Source organism: Poromitra crassiceps (assembly GCF_964638095.1).
Source record: "Poromitra crassiceps genome assembly, chromosome: 4".
Classification (NCBI taxonomy): Eukaryota; Metazoa; Chordata; class Actinopteri; order Beryciformes; family Melamphaidae; genus Poromitra; species Poromitra crassiceps.
Genome location: NC_139626.1, coordinates 13,513,582 through 13,533,453, shown reverse-complemented (window position 1 = coordinate 13,533,453; position 19,872 = coordinate 13,513,582). Strand labels below are relative to the sequence as shown.

Sequence of the window (19,872 nt, the reverse complement as noted above, 5' to 3'; positions counted from 1 at the left end):
TCCAAAACTTTCCTCTGCTCCATAAGAGTAATAAACATTATGGATACAATGATGATTGTGATATTAAAGATAATGTATGTTAAATCGAACATGATGCTGTGATATTGTCCAAATCTCCAAGAAGCCTTTTTTTTTTTTTTTTTTTCTGTGATGGCTATACTATACTAGTCCTACATAATAATTTCCTACTCAGTGGACTTACAGGGTCTGAGAGTTTATAGTGACACTCTTGTCTTGTCCTAACCATAGAACTGTCCTAGTGAATGTTATTCAACTTTTGTATATCCATACTGGAAATTAAGCTGTTAGTCCATAGTGAAATAGGCTGTTACTTCACAGAAAAGAGAGTGTTTATATTTCGCTCCTCTTCTAGCCAATATTTAATCAATGCAGGGATTTCTTTTTTTGCAAGCCATTCATACTAAATCAGTTGTCCCTGGCCTACAACAGTCTATAATAACAGACTCCTGTTGGACTCCATGGGCCCTATTCTCCCACAAGCCTTCGGCGCTAAAACGGGCCTTAAACGCAAAAAAACGTGCCTTGCGCCTGTTTTGGGACGATATCAATATGGCTTTAGGCTGCCAAATGCGCTTTAGGCCGAATGGGCGTGGCGCAGCCCCAGAATGGGCCAAAGTGGGCGTGTCGGCCTTAAATCTCGGCGTACTGATATCTTGGCACCTGCCTTAAATTTAGCGCTTTGCGCCTTTGAAAACCAGGCCTATTCACTGCGCCAGTGCACTTGTGCCTCTCCCCTGTCACCCTTCTCTGTCTCTCTCTGAAACCAGGCGTATTCAGTGCGCCAGTGCTCTTCTGCCTCTGAGTCACCCTTCTCTCTCTCTCTCTGACTCCCTCGCTCAAACAGACACAACACATAGCAGCCACGCAGCACCCAGCTTCCCATAGGAAATAGCAGTTGTAAGTTTACTGCCTGTGAATGTCCACTCCCAGCATGCAATTGGGTCCTCCATTTCGCTACTAAATAGAGCCGAAATAGATATAAAAGGTAGATCTAAAATAATGTGTAATGGTAAGACAACCTGCAATTGTCGAACATTTCAATATTGGACCAAATAAAACATGAAATGAAACACCACCCTATGTGAAACATATATGTCCTCTTGAGCCTATATATACCCTGTGTGGATTTAACGTGATTTAGGTAAGTGACAGCGGAACGCGCTTCGGAAGCTTCTACTGTCATCTGCTATACTGTGATGTGCGCTCCAATAACTTCGCCCTACTCCACATTTAGTTTTACAATAAAAACACATTTATGCAATGACTTTACATAATGTAGGGTATATTTATGTGCATCATTCTACCTGCAGCAGGGGAGAGAAAACGATATCTTTCTGGACAAACTTTCACCAATCTAATAGGCTATATTTTTCTAGCTGATGCGTTTAGTACATTATTTTCACTTTGATCTTGCTATAGTGTAGCGTATTTACATGCTTGCAGTATTGAAACTGCAGTTAGATTGGTTTGAGAAGCATAATAATATGGAATAATAGCCTATAATGCAGACAGACAGGCTGGATGAAGAGAGGGGGGGGGGGGGCAGAGCGTTTGGCTTTCGTCTGGTTTTGCGGGATCACTGGAATTGGAGCTAAAAAGGCAAGCGTGCGATTCGTTTATTGCACTTATCCAATGAGCATGACGGTGCATAATTTTACGCCTAAAAGGCGTGGTTGTAATGCTTTGGGCTGCATCTAGCGCCAGCACGACGATATCAAGTGCGCCTTTCCACGCCCACTGCTTTGATCTGCGCCTGCCGCTCGGCCTAGAAACTGCGCCGATGCAACGATAGGGGCCCATATGTGTATCAATATTCTTTCTAAGTCATTAGTTTACTGATAGTATTTCTTTGTTCACTCTGGGGTATTCAGAGCAAAGAGGGAGAGAGAGAGAGAGAGAGACAGAGAGAGAGAGAGAGGGAGAGAGAGAGCATGCTGATTCAACAGGGCAAGGAGAGCTGGTATAGATGATATGGAGGTGAGTAAGAAAGGGCAAAAATAATGACATTACAATAGTCTAATCTGAATATTAATTTAAAATAAGATATTCCTCCAAATCGGGCTTCAAAGAATTTTTCGCCGCCGCCCTATGGACAGCGGCATCGGTGGGCCCGATATGGTATCCTTTCATGGGGCCCAAAATCCCTGGCTGCGCCCCTGCCTCTGCAATTTGAAAATTGCAGAAGTGCTTGTTGCGTTTTCGATTGTTTTTTTTCTGATTAAATGTTCAGCTCAACTTCCAGGCCACCTCCACCCGACTGTCCCACCTGACGTCCCACCGCTCGCCCCAGCCGTCCCGCCCCAGCCGCCTTCCACGTCAAACCAGCCAGCCGCAGCCTGTCTGCCAGCCATCCCCCCAGCTGCTCAGGCCTAGCCAGGTGGTCCTACAGCGCCACCACCAGCTGCACCACCAGCACAGCTACCAGGGCCCGCTGCCCCCGTGCCTGCAGGACGACAGCCTCGGCCCAGGGCACTGTCTGAGCCAAGCTCCCCCTGCCCTCTCCCACTCCAGCCTCCCCACACACTCTAAGACCTACGAAGCCGTACGGCAGGAGCGCCAGTCACAGCAGGTAACAACCCTATTTTTTATTTTCTCAGGAAACTTTAAATAAAATGTGTTTTGGTACAACACACACACTCCGGCCCAGGGCCCTGTACTACGAATCAAGACAAACAGATCCAGGATCTGTTCCCTTGATCTGGATTGACTTAACAAGACACTCGTATCGCGCTAAACGATCACACGATGGTGGTTATCAGCAGTTTCAGTTTTCGGGCTTTTATTTAGAAGGTTCTGGGCTTTTGTTTTGAAGGTGCTGGGCTTTTATTTTGAAGGTCCTGTGCTTTTATTTGGAAGGTTCTGGCCTTTTGTTTTGAAGGTGCTGGGCTTTTATTTTGAAGGTCCTGTGCTTTTATTTTGAAGGTGCTGGGCTTTTATTTTGAAGGTCTGTTGTGTGTGTTGTGTGTGTATTGTGTGTTTAAGGGTGTTGTTGTGTTGTGTGTGTATTGTGTTTTTAGGGGTGTTGTGTTGTGTGTGTATTGTGTGTTTAGGGGTGTTGTTGTGTTGTGTGTGTATTGTGTGTTTAAGGGTGTTGTTGTGTTGTGTGTGTATTGTGTGTTTAGGTGTGTTGTGTGTGTATTGTGTTTAGGTGTATTGTGGTGACGGACGGTTGGCCCGGGCCACGAGGTATGTGACACAGGATGTTGAAAAAAACAACCATCTTGTGAATGATAAAATAAATATATATCTTGTCTTCTCGCTCTCCAAGGTCGCTCCACCCCCTCCACCTCCCCTGCCCCCACCCTGCGCCCCCCCTCCGCTGCCCCCCAGCCCCCACGCCTCAGACACCAACCACATGTCTGTGAAGAGGCTGCGCTGGGAGCAGGTGGAGAACTCTGAGGGAACCATCTGGGGTCAGGTGAGTCAGACCGGACTAAATTGAACTAAACTAAAGTTTCATTAACTACGTTCTGGGGATGCACGATATATCTGCAATCATATCGGTATCGGCTGGTGTTAGTAATTTTTTAACATCGGTCCGATGTCGCAATGTTAATATCGGTTATCGTATCAGGCAAAATTGTTACACTGTGAGGAAACAATGCGATAAATCTATGATTTATGGGCTTTTCCAAATGTTTTGGAAATAAAGAAAGACATTACTTTTTCAAATTCACAGGGTTTACATGTGTCTTTCATTATGTACAAAATGTGATTATCATAGAAACTTGTTTTTATACAAATCATATCTACATCAATCTGGGAACCCAGAGTCTATTTCAGCATGTGAAATAGGTACCTTTTTTTGAGGCTTCCTGTACAGCGTGGATCTTCTGCCCCGGACTTCCGCCTCCGCGCAGTGCCGCACTGTTGTTGTACCGGCGAATATAAGAGTTCCGGTCCCGAACGTAAGTGAATATACAAGAATTTTCAAAATAAAAGCGACGCAATGTATGTTTTTAAAAGGCACCGCTGCGCGGAAGTGGAAGTCCCGGGCGGAAGATCCGCCGGACGAGCCCCGGACGATTATCCCAGACGAGCCCCCAAATATTACAAGTTCGGTTATAAGCTCGAGTCTAGGGGCAAACAAATGGCACCGCAACTCTGTAACATGAAAGAAATACGGCTGTCATCAAAGAGAATGGAAAGGGTTGCTCACCTGGCGCAGCTATCGCAGTCCGGCCCAGGTGTGATGTTGAGGCGCTCTTCCTCGGGACAGCTCAAGCGGTTGAGGATGAGTGGAGATCGACAACTCTACTTCTGATCATTTAGACGCGTTACAAAACTCAAAACACACAATGGTAAATAACGTGACATCAAAGAAAGACAGAATGGGGACTCCGAGCAAGCAACTGTCTGGCTCCTCTTCTACGTCGATTTCATGAGAGAGCGATCGTCGTTTGCCAGGCTAATTAAATACCAGCCCTTAACGTCATTTCCTGAGCCAACCCCCATTTCTCTCAATGACAGCCATCAAAAATACAAACAGATATACATTTATAATACATATAAACAATCATAACATCCTATCTGAGAGGAGAGTAGCGAACTGTCACACTTTTTTGTGTGTTTGTTGATGTTTAGCTGGGAGAGGACTCAGACTATGACAAGCTGAGTGACATGGTGAAGTATCTGGACTTGGAGCTGCACTTTGGGACTCAGCGCAGATCCAGTAAGTTGTTTTGTGTTCTGTTCACCCTGGACCTGCTTAGAAACATGCTGCCTTAATTATACTGTAGCTGATACTGTTCATGTGAATGGCATTTGTTTGTTATTTGTGACACAGGTTAAGAAATTACCCTCTTTTTTCTTTCTTTTTACAGAGGGCATTTAGTGTGCCCTTGGTCTGCTTTTTGTGTGTGTGTGTGGGGGGGAGGCGCGCATTTTGGTCCTTTTTATTTTGTTTTATTTTTATGCTTTAATGCTTCCTCTGATACATGTGGAGTTGCCAGCCGCTTCTTTTCACCTGACAGCGAGGGGTTTCACTAGCAGGATGTAGGGCGTCGGAGGATCACGCTAACACAATCCAGCCTCATATTTTAGCCAATAAGTTGATTGATTTTAGCATAAACAACAGCATGGTTGCCTGGGTTGTAGATTACCTCACATCTCGACCCCAGTTTGTGAGAATCGGTGGCAAGATCTCGAAAACCATTATCACCAATACTGGTGCGCCCCAAGGCACAGTATTTTCCCCTTTTTTCTTCTCACTTTACACCTCAGACTGTAGGCTTAGTCCAGCATCCGGTTGCCACCTTCAAAAATTCTCAGATGACTCTGCACTTGTTGGCTACATCACCAACGACAACCACCTAGCCTACCAACAGGAGGTAGACCATTTTGTGAAATGGTGTGGAGACAACCACCTTATTTTAAACGTAAGCAAGACCAAGGAGCTTATCATTGATTTTAGAAGGAAAAAGGCCCCAGTCACTCCTGTTCTTATCAATGGTGAGGCAATTGAGGTAGTGTCCTCCTACAAGTACCTCGGTGTCCTGGTGGACAGTAAGCTGGACTGGAGTGAGAACTCCAGTGCCATTTTTAAAAAGGCACAGTCCAGGCTGTTTTTTCTTAGGAAGCTCCGTTCTTTTAAGGTAAGCAGGTCCCTCCTCCATGTGTTTTATCAAAGTATTTTAGCAAGTGTGTTGTTTTATGCTGTTGTTTGTTGGGAGAGCAGTCTAAAAACCGAGGATAAAAACAAGATCAACAAACTGATCAGGAAAGTCGGATCCATCATTGGCGTGATGCCAGACTCCCTTGAGACGATCCTGGAGAAGAGAATGGGTCGGAAGCTCAGGAGGATCATGAACAATGAGGATCACCCAATGCAGGCTATCTTTAGTGACCTGAAGAGCTCCTTTAGTGACAGGCTTATTATGCCTAGGTGCTCTTCAGAGAGATTTAGGAAATCCTTTGTACCTGCTGCTGTGAGGTTTTTTAACGATTATTGTCGTTGAGCTGCTTGTTGTTGCTATGTTGTTGCTGCACTCTAGCCTGCAGACTGCAGTGGGTGGCATCATGGAATATTGGACTTATTAACCTGGTTGGCCTCATTTGGCAATGTGCTCTCCTCTTTTTTTGTACTGCTGAGACATGTATTATATTTTATTCTTTGTCTACTGTGATTGTCTTTACTGTTTACCATTGCCTGTTTGTCTTGCATGTACAGTATGGTGGCACTCAGTTTCCCCCCTGGGGGATTAATAAACTATTTCGCATCGTATCGTATCGTATCGTATTCCCCGGTTCCCCTCCCACTCGAACAGGCACCCTGACCGACCAGAGGAGGCGCTAGTGTAGCGACCAGAACTCATACCCCACCGGCTTCCCACCCCTAGACACAGCCAATTGTGCCTGTATGAACGTCTGACCAAGCTGGAGGCACCGCTGCCGGGAATTGAACCCAGATCTCCGCGGTGGTACTCGCCTACCACCGCTTTTACCTCTACACTACCCAAAACTATGAAATTATACATTTACATTCAACATCGGTAAATAAACACACAACTTGTACCACTAAGATTTGATTTTCAATCATAATACATCACATAAACAGAGTAACAATATATTTATATATATATTTTATACTGCTTTATACTGCATGCATACTCCGTTTTCTGATCAATATTGATCAGTTTTCGGGTGTCCGAGTAGTGTAGCGGTAGATTCCCTGCCTACCAATGTGAGGGGCGCAGGTTCGTGTCCTCGCGTTACCTCCGGCTTGGTCGGACATCCATACAGGCACAATTGGCTGGTGTCTGCGGGAGGGAAGCCATATTGAGAGGATTCGCACTAGCGCCTCCTTTGGTCGGCGCCTGTTCGGAGGGAAGGGAACTGGTGAGAATAGCGTGATCCTCCCACGTGCATCATCCTACCGGTGAAGCTCCCGCCATCAGGTGAAAAGAAGCAGCTGGCTACTGTGCATGTCTTGGAGGAAGCATGGTGCTAGTCTCTGCTCTCCCCAGATCGGCAAAGGGTGGGTGCAGCGACCAGGGCAGCTGCAAAATGGCAGCTGCGAAATGTGGTAAATCTGAAAAAAAAGGTCGGTTTTCATTCCTAGAATGATTTTTGTCCCGGAAGTGATGTCACTCATTGTGACATCATCAGTGATGTCATAAGAGCAATGGTGATGTCATCAGTGATGCGAAGTGGCAAAAAATTGCAACTTGAGGAACCTGTTTTGCCATTTTTGCAGAGAAATCACATATATATATATACATGTACTGTATATATATTCCGGTGATATATCTATCTATCTATCTATCTATCTATATACTGTATATATATATACTGTATATACATACATACATCCGGGTCGGGAAAGTGAAAAGGCAGCACTTGCCCCAGCCTCATTACCACCAATGAGGTGCCCTTGAGCAAGGCCCTTAACCCCAACCGCTCCAGTGGAGCTGATCAGTGGCCAGCGGATCAGACTGTGGTTGTACTGGTCAGCTTCCAGGTTTGAATGTGTGTGTGAATGTGAACAGGGCGCTCCTGAAAAAGAGATCATTGCTCTCAATGAGACCCCCCCTGTATAAGTAAAGATAAAAAATATATATATAATATAGCCGCAAGCGGCGATGGGCGGGGTTCAAGCCTTGCGCAGATGACAAAGCTTCTGATTCTGACTAGGACATCCTCCTTGATATATCTGACAAGTTTCGCGATCATTGGACAAACAGGTGTGGAGTTACAGCCTTTTTTATGTTAAGCCACGCCCATTTCTGGCGTTTATGGCGCCCCCTTTTGGTCGAATTGCACAAAATTTGATACACATGGTCTAGGATGGTCTCCGAAGACCTCATGCAAGTTTCGTGAAGATTCCTTAATCGGTCATGAAGTTATGACAATTTAGCTGTGAGGCCACGCCCTCTCACAACTTTAACGATCAATATCTCCGAAACTAAAGTAGATTTCAAAAATTCCAAATTCAGGATTGTAGAGCTTGCTCCATAGATGCTTCCTGGGGATTCTGGTGCAAATCGGTGCAACGGTCTAGGAGGAGATGTCAAAAATGTGTTTTCCAAACTTTTCCAAATATCTCAAAAACTTTCCAGGCGGACATTGAGGGTCCTTATGGCAAATTTGTAGAACAGGTCCACCTGAACATCTGGAAAAAAAAAGTTTGAAAATCGGACCAACGGCGTGGAAGTTATGGCCTTTAACGTAAAACCTTCGATTATAGCGCCACCTTCAGGCCGATTCGAAAAATCTTTTTTGAGCACCTACCAGCCAACAATATCTGTCATTGGGCCAAGTTTCAGGTCTCTACCATTTACCAACTCACGGGAATTTGCGTTGGGGCAGATGAAAAATAATAATAATAAACCGGCACAAAAACAATAGGGTTTCAGCCCCTTCAGGGCTTGAACCCCTAATAATAAACCGGCACAAAAACAATAGGGTTTCAGCCCCTTCAGGGCTTGAACCCCTAATAATAAACCGGCACAAAAACAATAGGGTTTCAGCCCCTTCAGGGCTTGAACCCCTAATAAACCGGGTGAAAAACAATAGGGTTTCAGCCCCTTCAGGGCTTGAACCCCTAATAAATGGGAAACGGAAGGTGCGATGGTGATTCCGCACGGGCCTCCTAAAGTTACTTTTCCACCCCGAGTCCAACGCCGCCATCCCTGAGCCTCTACGAGTTACGGTTGCGGAGATACGTTGCTGTAGCGCCCCCCATAGGCAAACAATAGCGCCCCCTACAGGCCAAATGACAATTTCTTTTCTGCAATCAGCTCAGAAGTGTCAAGTGTCATACAAGAAGGAAGGCTGGCCATAATGACAATGAATCCGCACTTCCTGCCGCCCTTCAAAATCAAACAATTTAGAAGGTACAGGTACTGAATGCTGCTATAGCGCCCCCTTTTGGTGGAATTGCACCAAATTTGACAAGCATGGTCTGGGATGGTCTCCGAAGACCTCCTGCAAGTTTCGTGAAGATTCCTTAATCGGTCATGAAGTAATGACAGTTTAGCTGTGAGGCCACGCCCTCTCACAACTTTAACGATCAATATCTCCGAAACTAAAGTAGATTTCAAAAATTCCAAATTCAGGATTGTAGAGCTTGCTCCATAGATGCTTCCTGTCGATTCTAGTGGAAATCGGTCCAACGGTCTAGGAGGAGATGCAAAAAATGTGTTTTCCAAACTTTTCCAAATATCTCAAAAACTTTCCAGGCGGACATTGAGGGTCCTTATGGCAAATTTGTAGAGCAGGTCCACCTGAACATCTGGAAAAAAAAAGTTTGAAAATCGGACCAACGGCGTGGAAGTTAAGGCCTTTAACGTAAAACCTTCAATTATAGCGCCACCTTCAGGCCGATTCAAAAAATCTTTTTTGAGCACCTACCAGCCACCAATATCTGTCATTGGGCCAACTGTCAGGTCTCTACCATTTACCAACTCACGGGAATTTGCGTTGGGGCAGATGAACAAGAAGAATAATAATAAACCGGGTGAAAAACAATAGGGTTTCAGCCCCTTCAGGGCTTGAACCCCTAATAAACCGGGTGAAAAACAATAGGGTTTCAGCCCCTTCAGGGCTTGAACCCCTAATAATAAACCGGGTGAAAAACAATAGGGTTTCAGCCCCTTCAGGGCTTGAACCCCTAATAAATGGGAAACGGAAGGTGCGATGGTGATTCCGCACGGGCCTCCTAAAGCTACTTTTCCACCCCGAGTCCAACGCCGCCATCCCTGAGCCTCTACGAGTTACGGTTGCGGAGATACGTTGCTGTAGCGCCCCCCATAGGCAAACAATAGCGCCCCCTACAGGCCAAATGACAATTTCTTTTCTGCAATCAGCTCAGAAGTGTCAAGTGTCATACAAGAAGGAAGGCTGGCCATAATGGCAATGAATCAGCACTTCCTGCTGCCCTTCAAAATCAAACAATTTAGAAGGTACAGGTACTGAATGCTGCTATAGCGCCCCCTTTTGGTGGAATTGCACCAAATTTGACACGCATGGTCTGGGATGGTCTCCGAAGACCTCCTGCAAGTTTCGTGAAGATTCCTTAATCGGTCATGAAGTAATGACAATTTAGCTGTGAGGTCACGCCCCTCACAACTTTAACGATCAATATCTCCGAAACTAAAGTAGATTTCAAAAATTCCAAATTCAGGATTGTAGAGCTTGCTCCATAGATGCTTCCTGTCGATTCTAGTGGAAATCGGTCCAACGGTCTAGGAGGAGATGCAAAAAATGTGTTTTCCAAACTTTTCCAAATATCTCAAAAACTTTCCAGGCGGACATTGAGGGTCCTTATGGCAAATTTGTAGAGCAGGTTCACCTGAACATCTGGAAAAAAAAAGTTTGAAAATCGGACCAACGGCGTGGAAGTGATGGCCTTTAACGTAAAACCGTCGATTATAGCGCCACCTTCAGGCCGATTCGAAAAATCTTTTTTGAGCACCTACCTGCCAACAATATCTGTCATTGGGCCAAATGTCAGGTCTCTACCATTTACCAACTCACGGGAATTTGCGTTGGGGCAGATGAAAAATAATAATAATAATAAATATAGCCGCAAGCGGCGATGGGCGGGGTTCAAGCCTTGCGCAGATGACAAAGCTTCTGATTCTGACTAGGACATCCTCCTTGATATATCTAACAAGTTTTGCGATCATTGGACAAACAGGTGTGGAGTTACAGCCTTTTTTATGTTAAGCCACGCCCATTTCTGGCGTTTATGGCGCCCCCTTTTGGTCGAATTGCACAAAATTTGACACACATGGTCTAGGATGGTCTCCGAAGACCTCCTGCAAGTTTCGTGAAGATTCCTTAATCGGTCATGAAGTGATGACAATTTAGCTGTGAGGCCACGCCCTCTCACAACTTTAACGATGAATATCTCCGAAACTAAAGTAGATTTCAAAAATTCCAAATTCAGGATTGTAGAGCTTGCTCCATAGATGCTTCCTGTCGATTCTAGTGGAAATCGGTCCAACGGTCTAGGAGGAGATGCAAAAAATGTGTTTTCCAAACTTTTCCAAATATCTCAAAAACTTTCCAGGCGGACATTGAGGGTCCTTATAGCAAATTTGTAGAGCAGGTCCACCTGAACATCTGGAAAAAAAAAGTTTGAAAATCGGACCAACGGCGTGGAAGTTAAGGCCTTTAACGTAAAACCTTCAATTATAGCGCCACCTTCAGGCCGATTCGAAAAATCTTTTTTGAGCACCTACCAGCCAACAATATCTGTCATTGGGCCAAATGTCAGGTCTCTACCATTTACCAACTCACGGGAATTTGCGTCGGGGCAGATGAACAAGAAGAATAATAATAAACCGGGTGAAAAACAATAGGGTTTCAGCCCCTTCAGGGCTTGAACCCCTAATAAACCGGGTGAAAAACAATAGGGTTTCAGCCCCTTCAGGGCTTGAACCCCTAATAACATGACCTGTTGTGTTTGTACCTTCACAGTTACCATGTTGTCCATAACCTGTTTTGGAGCCTGTCCTGCTCATCAAATCCATTCTCCACAAGGCACACCCCCCCCTCTCTCTATCTATGTCTCCACAGAGCTCTGTCACAAGATGGCTCTGCCAGCGTGCCTTTATTTATAGAGTACCGCAGAGATGACATAATTATCTAGGCCAACCCAGAAGTCATGTTCTGCACTTCCTGGTTCCCTCGTCTGAGTCAATGGGATCTTTGTTAAATGGCTGAAATAAGGTCTGTGTTTAACAAAAGTTTATGAAACTGTGATCTTTGTGTTCAGCAATATAATCTGCACAAATGAGGACCGCTTTTATGACTTTTGAAGCAATCTTCTGAAAATATATATTTTTTTTTTTGCGATTTATGCTTAAAAAGTCATAAAAGTGGTCCTCATTTGTGAAGATTATCTTGCTGAACACAAAGGTCACAGTTTCATAAACCTTCGTTAACCACAGACCTCCTTTCAGCCATTTCACCAAAATCCCCATTCAAAAATCCCATTGATTTTCAGAGGAGGGAACCAGAAGTGGTCAAATCCGGGGCTTTAAGCAGGTCTGTTTTTTCAGTCTCAGATGTTCTTCACAGACCGTTTCTTCAGTCTCAGATGTTCTTCACAGACTGTTTTGGCCTCCAGGGAATTCAATGGCAGAGCTTTCTTCTTACTCACCTCTGTATCATTAACCCACCGACCTACTGTTATCTGTAGCCAGTGTCTGTGTGTGTGTCTGTGCGTGTGTGTCTGTGTGTTTCTGTATGTGTGTGTGTTTGTGTGTGTGTGTGTGTGTGTGTGTGTGTGTGTGTACAGCTTCCACCACCGTTGCCTGGAGAACGAATCCTTACACTGTTATTAAATGATCAGTCTCTCCTCCAGACTCAGCCTTCCTGCCTGAGAACTTTAAAAAGAAAGATGTGGTGGAGATTCTGTCTTATAAGAAAGCCTACAACGCCTGTGAGTATGACCAGTGGGAGTTTGTAACAAGATGAAGCATGTTTACAGGCTGTGTAGGAAGCATGTGCTAGTCTACAACTCTTCCCAGATCGGCAGAGGGGGTGGAGCAACGACCGGGACAGGGACAATCTGGGATTGGGGGGGGGGGGGGGGGGTGTCGGGGTCAGAAAAAACTTGATAAAAAAGATTATATGTAGGTATAAGTAGTATTTAAGAAGTAGTGTAAAAAACAGTATAATATAAATAAGAATAAAAAAACATATCTCTTTTAGACGTATCTAAAAAAAGTGGTATATAAGTATAAGTACCGTAGTCTATAAAGACATTAACATATAATTTTAGGAAATAGATCCATTTTCTGTCAATATTCATATACAGTAATGTAGTTTCTGCTGTGGCCTGACTGTCAAAAATAGAAAAAAATGGCATTCATACCTCTGCTGTCAATATGCAGTATGCCTGTTCCACATGTCAGATTTTGATCATTTCTTCCACCATCCTCACCAACCTATCACCAACTTATTTCACTTATTTCATTTTCATGATTGGACCTGAAATGGGACATGAGTTCTGTCTGTTCACATTCTACCCACTTTTTTTGCATTTTAGCTGATTATCTGATTAGCACATGGGCATTCAGCGCTATATCTGTTCAGTGGGCAATGACAAGTTAATAGATTTTTGAGAAATCCTGCTAACTGCGATGCAGGTGGATACCCGCTCCGATGACTCTGCTATAGTTGGATGTATCAACAATGGGGATGAAGACGAGTATCGGGCTGTGGTGGGAAACTTTGTCACATGGTGCGAGTCACATGGTGTAAGCAAAACCACCTGCAGCTCAACGTGACAAAGACTAAGGAACTGGCTGTGGACCTGAGGAGGGCCAAGTCACCGGTGACCCCTGTTTCCATCCATGGGGTCAGTGTGGACATTGTGGAGGACTACAAGTACCTTGGAGTGTACATAGACAATAAACTGGACTGTGCTAAGAACACGGAAGCCCTCTCTACAGGGAAGGACAAAGCCGTCTCTACTTTCTGAGATGGCTGAGGTCCTTCAACATCTACCGGACAATGCTGAGGTTGTTTTATGAGTCTGTGGTGGCCAGTGCCTTCCTGTTTGCTGTCGTGTGCTGGGGCAGCAGGCTGAGGGCAGTGCGACGCCAGCAGACTCAACAAACTGATCCGCAAGGCCAGGGATGTTGTGGGGCTGGAGCTGGGCCCTCTGACAGCAGTGTCAGAGAGGAGGATGTTGTCCAAGTTACGTTCCATCATGGACAACATCTCCCATCCACTCCATGACGTGCTGGTCAAACACCAGAGCTTGTTCAGTGCAAGAATGATGCCACCAAGATGCACCACAGAGCGCCACAGGAAGTAATTCCTGCCTGTGGCCATCAGACCCTTTAACTCCTCCCTCAGAACACCAGACACTCTGAGTCAGTCAATTAAGATAGATTTGGACTCACTCCACCCGTCCACAATTCAAACCAACTTTGATAATGTATAACAACACGATTCTCTGGAAGACTGGTTGGCTTTCTTCCAGCCTTAAAACTCATTATATAAGTATTTATCTAAATGTCTTTGCAGAAAATGAATGCGGAACTTACTTCTGGGGCAAATGACGTCATGAAAAGTCACGTGACTGTTGAGCTCTATTGCTGTGGCCCCATGGCCCGATATTCCACTTCATCACCATTGTTGATACATCCACTTATGGCAGAGTCATCAGAGAACTTCTGAAGGTGGCAAGACTCTGTCTGGTAGTTGAAGTCCATGGTGTAGATGGTGAAGAAGAAGGGAGAGAAGACTGTCCCCTGCGCTGCCCCAGTGTTGCTGACCACTCTGACACACAGTCTTGCAAGCACACATACTGTGGTCTACCAGATAGGTAGTCAACAATCCAGGACACAAGGGGGGCATCCACCCGCATCGCTGTCAGCTTCTCACCCAGTAGAGCCGGCCTGATGATGTTGAAAGCACTGGAGAAGTACCAACAAAAACATGACCCTCACAGTGCTCGCTGGTTTGTCCAGGTGGGTGTAGGGGTGGTTGATCAGGTAGATGACGGCGTCCTCGACTCTAAGTCGGGGCTGGAAGGCGAACTGGAGGGGGTCCAAGAATGGCTTGACCGGCCCGGAGCTGCTCCAGGACGTTTCTCCAGGGTCTTCATGATGTGGGAGGTCAAAGCCACTGGGCCTGTAGTGTTTGGAGCCACAGGGACGTGGCGTCTTCGGCACAGGAATGACGCAGGATGTCTTCTACAGCATGGGGACGCTTTGGAGACTCGGGCTCATGTTGAAGACTTTGACTTCGGTTTACGTTGCTCACAATGTACTTGCGCATACACACACACACACACTCACACACAAGCTAAGACAAACACGAATAGGGGTACATTTAAACATTTACATTAACTACTATACAGTAATAAGTGTGGTGTAAAGTGTCTATTTTAAATACATACTGGTATATATGAAAGGAATGTACATGTATAAGTACGCCACACAGGAATGTAAACAAAGACCAGGGTATCCACGGGGTGTTGAAAAGTATTAAGATTTCATAAATCAATCTAGGGAAAAGTAAGGACCATAAAAAGTCTTAATCGCCATCTGATGAGGGATTACATTTTACATTGGCATATGATATCGTCTCATATCGATCACAGACCCCTGAATTGAATCAAAATCCTATCGTGGCAGACTTTGTGATATCAGCAAATATCGTATCATTGCCCAAAGAGTCAATGTAATGTATTGTGATGAAACTTGTGATTTACACCCATATCGCTGATGTGACGAAAGTGGCATTGGGATCTTAAAATATATTGAAAATATCTTAAAAAAAGGTCTTAAAAGGTATTGAATTTAACTTCAGGATTCCTGCCTATACCCTGTAAACGTATCTATAATTATATACATGGGGTAGGTGCTACAGGTTGCTGCACAGAGATATTTCTGTCCCTGGTTTTGAGTGTTCAAACTGGTAAAGTGTACAAAGAGGTTCCAGTGTTCTGTGAAGTGTTCAAGTGCCTGGGTTAAGTGTTATGGCCTGTATCCTATTATGACCTTTATCCTATTAAAACCATATTGCATTGAAAAGTCTTAGATATTTAATTTTCTTTAAGATATTAAATTGATACTGTACTCTTGATTTGTTCTGACTTGACTTGGTAATCTACATTGATTGAGACTTGCCAGTAATGACATGGACTTGACTTGGTAATCTACATTTAGACTTTGGGACTTGGCTTGAGACTTGAGACTGACTTGGCCCTTGAACAAAGTTAGGTGAACAGAAGTAAATTATCCTCATAACGGTTAGCCCCCTTTCCCTCCCACTCCCCCCACAGCCATCCTGATCGCCCACCTGAAGCTATCTCCAGTGGAGCTGCGTGAGGTCTTGATGACCATGAGCACAGAGCGTCTGGAGCCGGCTCACCTGAAACAGCTGCTGCTGTATGCCCCAGACGACCAGGAGGTCCAGCAGTACCAGACCTTTGACCAAGACCCCACCAAGCTCAGTGAGCCTGACCAGTTCATCTTCCAGGTAACACACACTGCACAGTTCAAGGAACACCACCGATATTCAACCAGTTTTGTATCATTACAAAATCAGTAGTATATCTGAAAAGTGTTAACGGTTTTGCAGCCATTCATTGAGTTTAACAGTTATAGAGTACCGCAGGGATGATGTATTTTTGTAGGCTTAACCAGAAATTGACGCCATGTTGGTTCTTAGGGGGAAAAGGCTATGGGATTTTAGATTGGGTATTTCTGTTAAATGCATGAAATAAGGTATGTGTGGTTAACAAAAGTTCATGCGAGTGGTAATTTGTGTTTAGTAGGATAATCTTCACAAACGAGGACCACTTTTATGACTTTTGAAATCTTTTTCTGAAAACCGTGTAAAAAAAACACATTTACGCCTCAGAATTAAAGAAAATTTGGTCCGGTTAGGTTTGTCTGTGTTTTTTTCCTCTGAAAATAGCCTGGGAAACTTTCTGTAATTGGTCCAAAAGTCCAAACCATCCAAAAAATGCTTTCACACGCCAAACGAACTGCACTATGGTGCAGTTTGGTCCGGACCGAAACGGCCTCTTTTCCTCGGACCAACAGCTGACCAAACCGCCGAGTTTGGTCCGCTGTTGGTCTGGGGAGGGTTCACAACTGGCGTTTAAGTTAAGTTAAGTTAAGTTAAGTTAAGTTAAGTTTTTTTCTTTGGATCAACTGAAAAGTCAGAAAGTCCGGACCAAACAAGGCTGGTGTGAAATTCCGGACCAAATGAGGCTGGTGTGAAAGTCCGGACCAAACGAGGGCGGCTGGTGTGAAAGCTTTATCTATATTTATTTCATCTATTTTCCCTGCTGAATCCTGTCACTTTCCCTGCTGAAACAAACTCATTTCCCCACAGCGGTTCAGTAAACAATGTTGTCTTATGAAACCAAACAAAGAGGAGATCTCCATGCTTTGTGTCAGATGCTGATGGTGCCGGAGTACAAGACCCGCTTGCGGAGTCTCCACTTCAAGACGACACTGCAGGAACGCACGGAGGAAATGAAGGTCGCCTATGATTACATTTACAAGGCTTCAGTGGAGCTGAGGAGCAGCAAGAAACTGGCCAAGATCCTGGAGGTAACATCAGGCTCTGAGAAAGGGGGAGCAGAGATACTTAGTTTGGACCAAGGAGGTTCTACTGTATATAACTGGAGGCTGAATGGAAAAATGGCTGTCCATTCATTTGAACATAAGCCGGCGAGCCGCTCACCAGCGCATGAAGCATTTTGAAGGGGTTTTTCTTCCTGGTTTTACTTCCGTGGGGCCCAAGGTCATGTGACATGTCTGCTTACATTCACAAGTGAGTTTTAACGCTGCTGCTTTCCTCATGTAGGTGGATAGCAATTTCTGTTTCTGGGCTGCAGGGCGTCACGTGACTTGCAAGTTTTTAGTACATTTGGAGGTGTAGTAGAGAGTGTAGTTTTTAGTACATTAGGGGGTATAGAGAGTGTAGTTTTTAGTACATTATCGGGAACATTTCTTGTTTTCTGGCTCCACAGTTTGTGCTTGCAATGGGAAACTACCTGAACAACGGCCAGCCCAAGTGCCACAGGACGACCAGCTTTAAGATCAACTTCCTAACCGAGGTAGGGAGGCGAGGCTTGTGTTCATTATGTTAATCTCAGCTGTTGTTGCTGTTGGGAATAGATCTGGGTTAAAAAATATATATCCGTACAAATCGATATTAATTTGAAAGACCTGATATCAATTCATAAATCCCAATATTGATCTTTTAATATAATGCCTTTTCCCATGGAAGCTTGAAGCTTTAACCCTGTTAGACTTGCGTGGTTTGGTTCTTCCGGTAAACATCTGTAAACATTAATTATTATTAATAATTTATTTGTAATAATGCACCAGGTTACAGGGCTCCTTGTAAATGGTAAATTGACTGCATTTACAGTATATACTGCTTTTATGGAAAGCACTTTACAATGTAAACCTAAATTCACCCATTCACACACCAACGGTGGCAAGCGACCACGCACGCAGGATGCTGGCAAAACCATCAGGAGAGGTTTGGGGTTCAGTATCTTGCCCAAGGATACTTTGACATGTGGACTGGAGGAGCCGACCCGCTCTACCTCCTGATCCCCTGTCCTTGTACAATTTACAGCATTGGTTCTTAAAAAATCTCTTTCATATCCAAGCAAACAATCCAAGCAAAATTGGTATTGTAACTGAAATATTATCGATATTGTATCATATCGAATCGGGAAATCAGTTGCGAAACGCAGCCCTAGTTGGGAATCGGTATTTAGCTCCCTGTGAATTGTCGAGTTAGCTTTCCGTCCAAGTCTATGGATGATCCCATTTCATTCTCCTCCCTTCTGTCTTACAGCTAAGCACAACCAAAACAGTCGACGGGAAATCCACCTTTCTTCACATTCTGGCCAAATCTCTGTGCCAACATTTTCCCGAGCTGCTCAACTTCTCCAGAGACCTAACAACAGTTCGTCTGGCAGCCAAAGGTAGGCTGATCTGATCTTACACCACGGCTTTAAAGATAGGCTGATCTTACACCACGGCTTTAAAGGTAGGCTGATCTTACACCACGGCTTTAAAGGTAGGCTGATCTTACACCACGGCTTTCCTTCCTGAAAGGAAATGCTTTTGTTCCATCCCGTGAAACGCCATCTCTTCATGCACAGCACAGCAGCACAGCACAGCTGCACAGCACAGCTGCAGTCTAAGTCCAAGTTTAGACTGATACTGCTGGCTTGAGGCAGCCTGCTCAGCAGTTCAGGACTAAGTTTACTCAACAGCTAATAATTGTTTCCAGACAATGACACCATCAGACACACATACAGTATGATTGGAAAATGAATGGGTTTTGAGTCTAGTTTTGAAGATTTCAATAGAACCGGCTTCCCTAACCGACAGAGGTTCCTTAGACTAGGCTGGTATGTAGGCTATCAGTGCGGCACAGCTGGTAAAACTGCTGGCTGGGCTCTCCGGCTCTGCAGAGAGTGGCTACTCGATTTAGGAGGACGTTATGATCAACTGTATCGAAAGCCGCGCTTAAGTCTAATAGAATGAGAAGAGAGGAAGAATTAGAGTCTGACGCGAGGAGAAGGTCATTGGTTACTTTTGTGAGAGCAGTTTCAGTACTATGGAGCGATCTAAAACCAGATTGAAAGGGATCGAAAATACTATTATCCGAGAAATAGTCAGTTAGTTGAATCGAGACTTCTTTTTCAACAACTTTAGAGAGGAAGGGGAGATTTGGGATTTGTCTAAAATTGTTAAGAACCTCAGAATCAAGATTAGTTGTTTTTTTTAGTATCGGTTTAATTAGGGCAGATTTGAAGAAAGCGGGCACAATGCCAGAGGAGAGAGAGCTGTTGATAATGTTAAGTAAGGAGAGGCCTAATATTGGAAGAAGTTCCTTAATCAGCTTTGCGGGGAGCGGGTTGAATAAACAGGTTGTAGATTTAGATGAAAGTACTAATTGTTCTAAGCTAACTAGCGCCCGCTATTTTTCTACTATACGGACAGAGAAGAGAAGGGCATCAATCTCCTTGCCTATCTTATCATCCATCTCCTCGTCTTACTATCGAGAAGATGGCAAATAGGTGAATCTCCCAAAATGTTGGCATGTTCCTTTAAAACAGAAGTAAAAGGTGTGAAAATACAGTCGGCACAACTCCCACTGTCTTAGACCAATGACTAACATCAGAGGCGGAAAGTAACTAAAGGTGGGCTCAGACTACAGGATTTTGAAAATCCTAGCCGATTTTGAAATCTGGCTGTGACATGCACATAAGGAGAATCTTCCAAGATTATCTCCCCTATAATCTCAAACATGCACACACTACAAGATTTGTAAATACTGCGCACCACGCACTACAGGATATTATTACGATTATCCTGGAGCAAACTGCCTTGACGCCCG

The 19,872-nt window shown here is 44.5% G+C and overlaps 1 protein-coding gene across 1 annotated transcript in view; it reads left to right on the top strand.

The window, feature by feature from the left end:
* Positions 1-19,872, top strand: part of grid2ipb (glutamate receptor, ionotropic, delta 2 (Grid2) interacting protein, b) — a gene marked incomplete at both ends in the record, with an annotated part of 65,376 nt that overhangs the window by 44,213 nt on the left and 1,291 nt on the right. The window contains 8 exons of the mRNA XM_083635770.1: positions 2,264-2,590; positions 3,290-3,439; positions 4,606-4,693; positions 12,335-12,412; positions 15,773-15,969; positions 16,899-17,054; positions 17,477-17,563; positions 18,319-18,448. Coding sequence (XP_083491896.1) covers positions 2,264-2,590; positions 3,290-3,439; positions 4,606-4,693; positions 12,335-12,412; positions 15,773-15,969; positions 16,899-17,054; positions 17,477-17,563; positions 18,319-18,448 — 1,213 coding nt within the window. The remainder of the gene's footprint in view (positions 1-2,263; positions 2,591-3,289; positions 3,440-4,605; positions 4,694-12,334; positions 12,413-15,772; positions 15,970-16,898; positions 17,055-17,476; positions 17,564-18,318; positions 18,449-19,872) is intronic.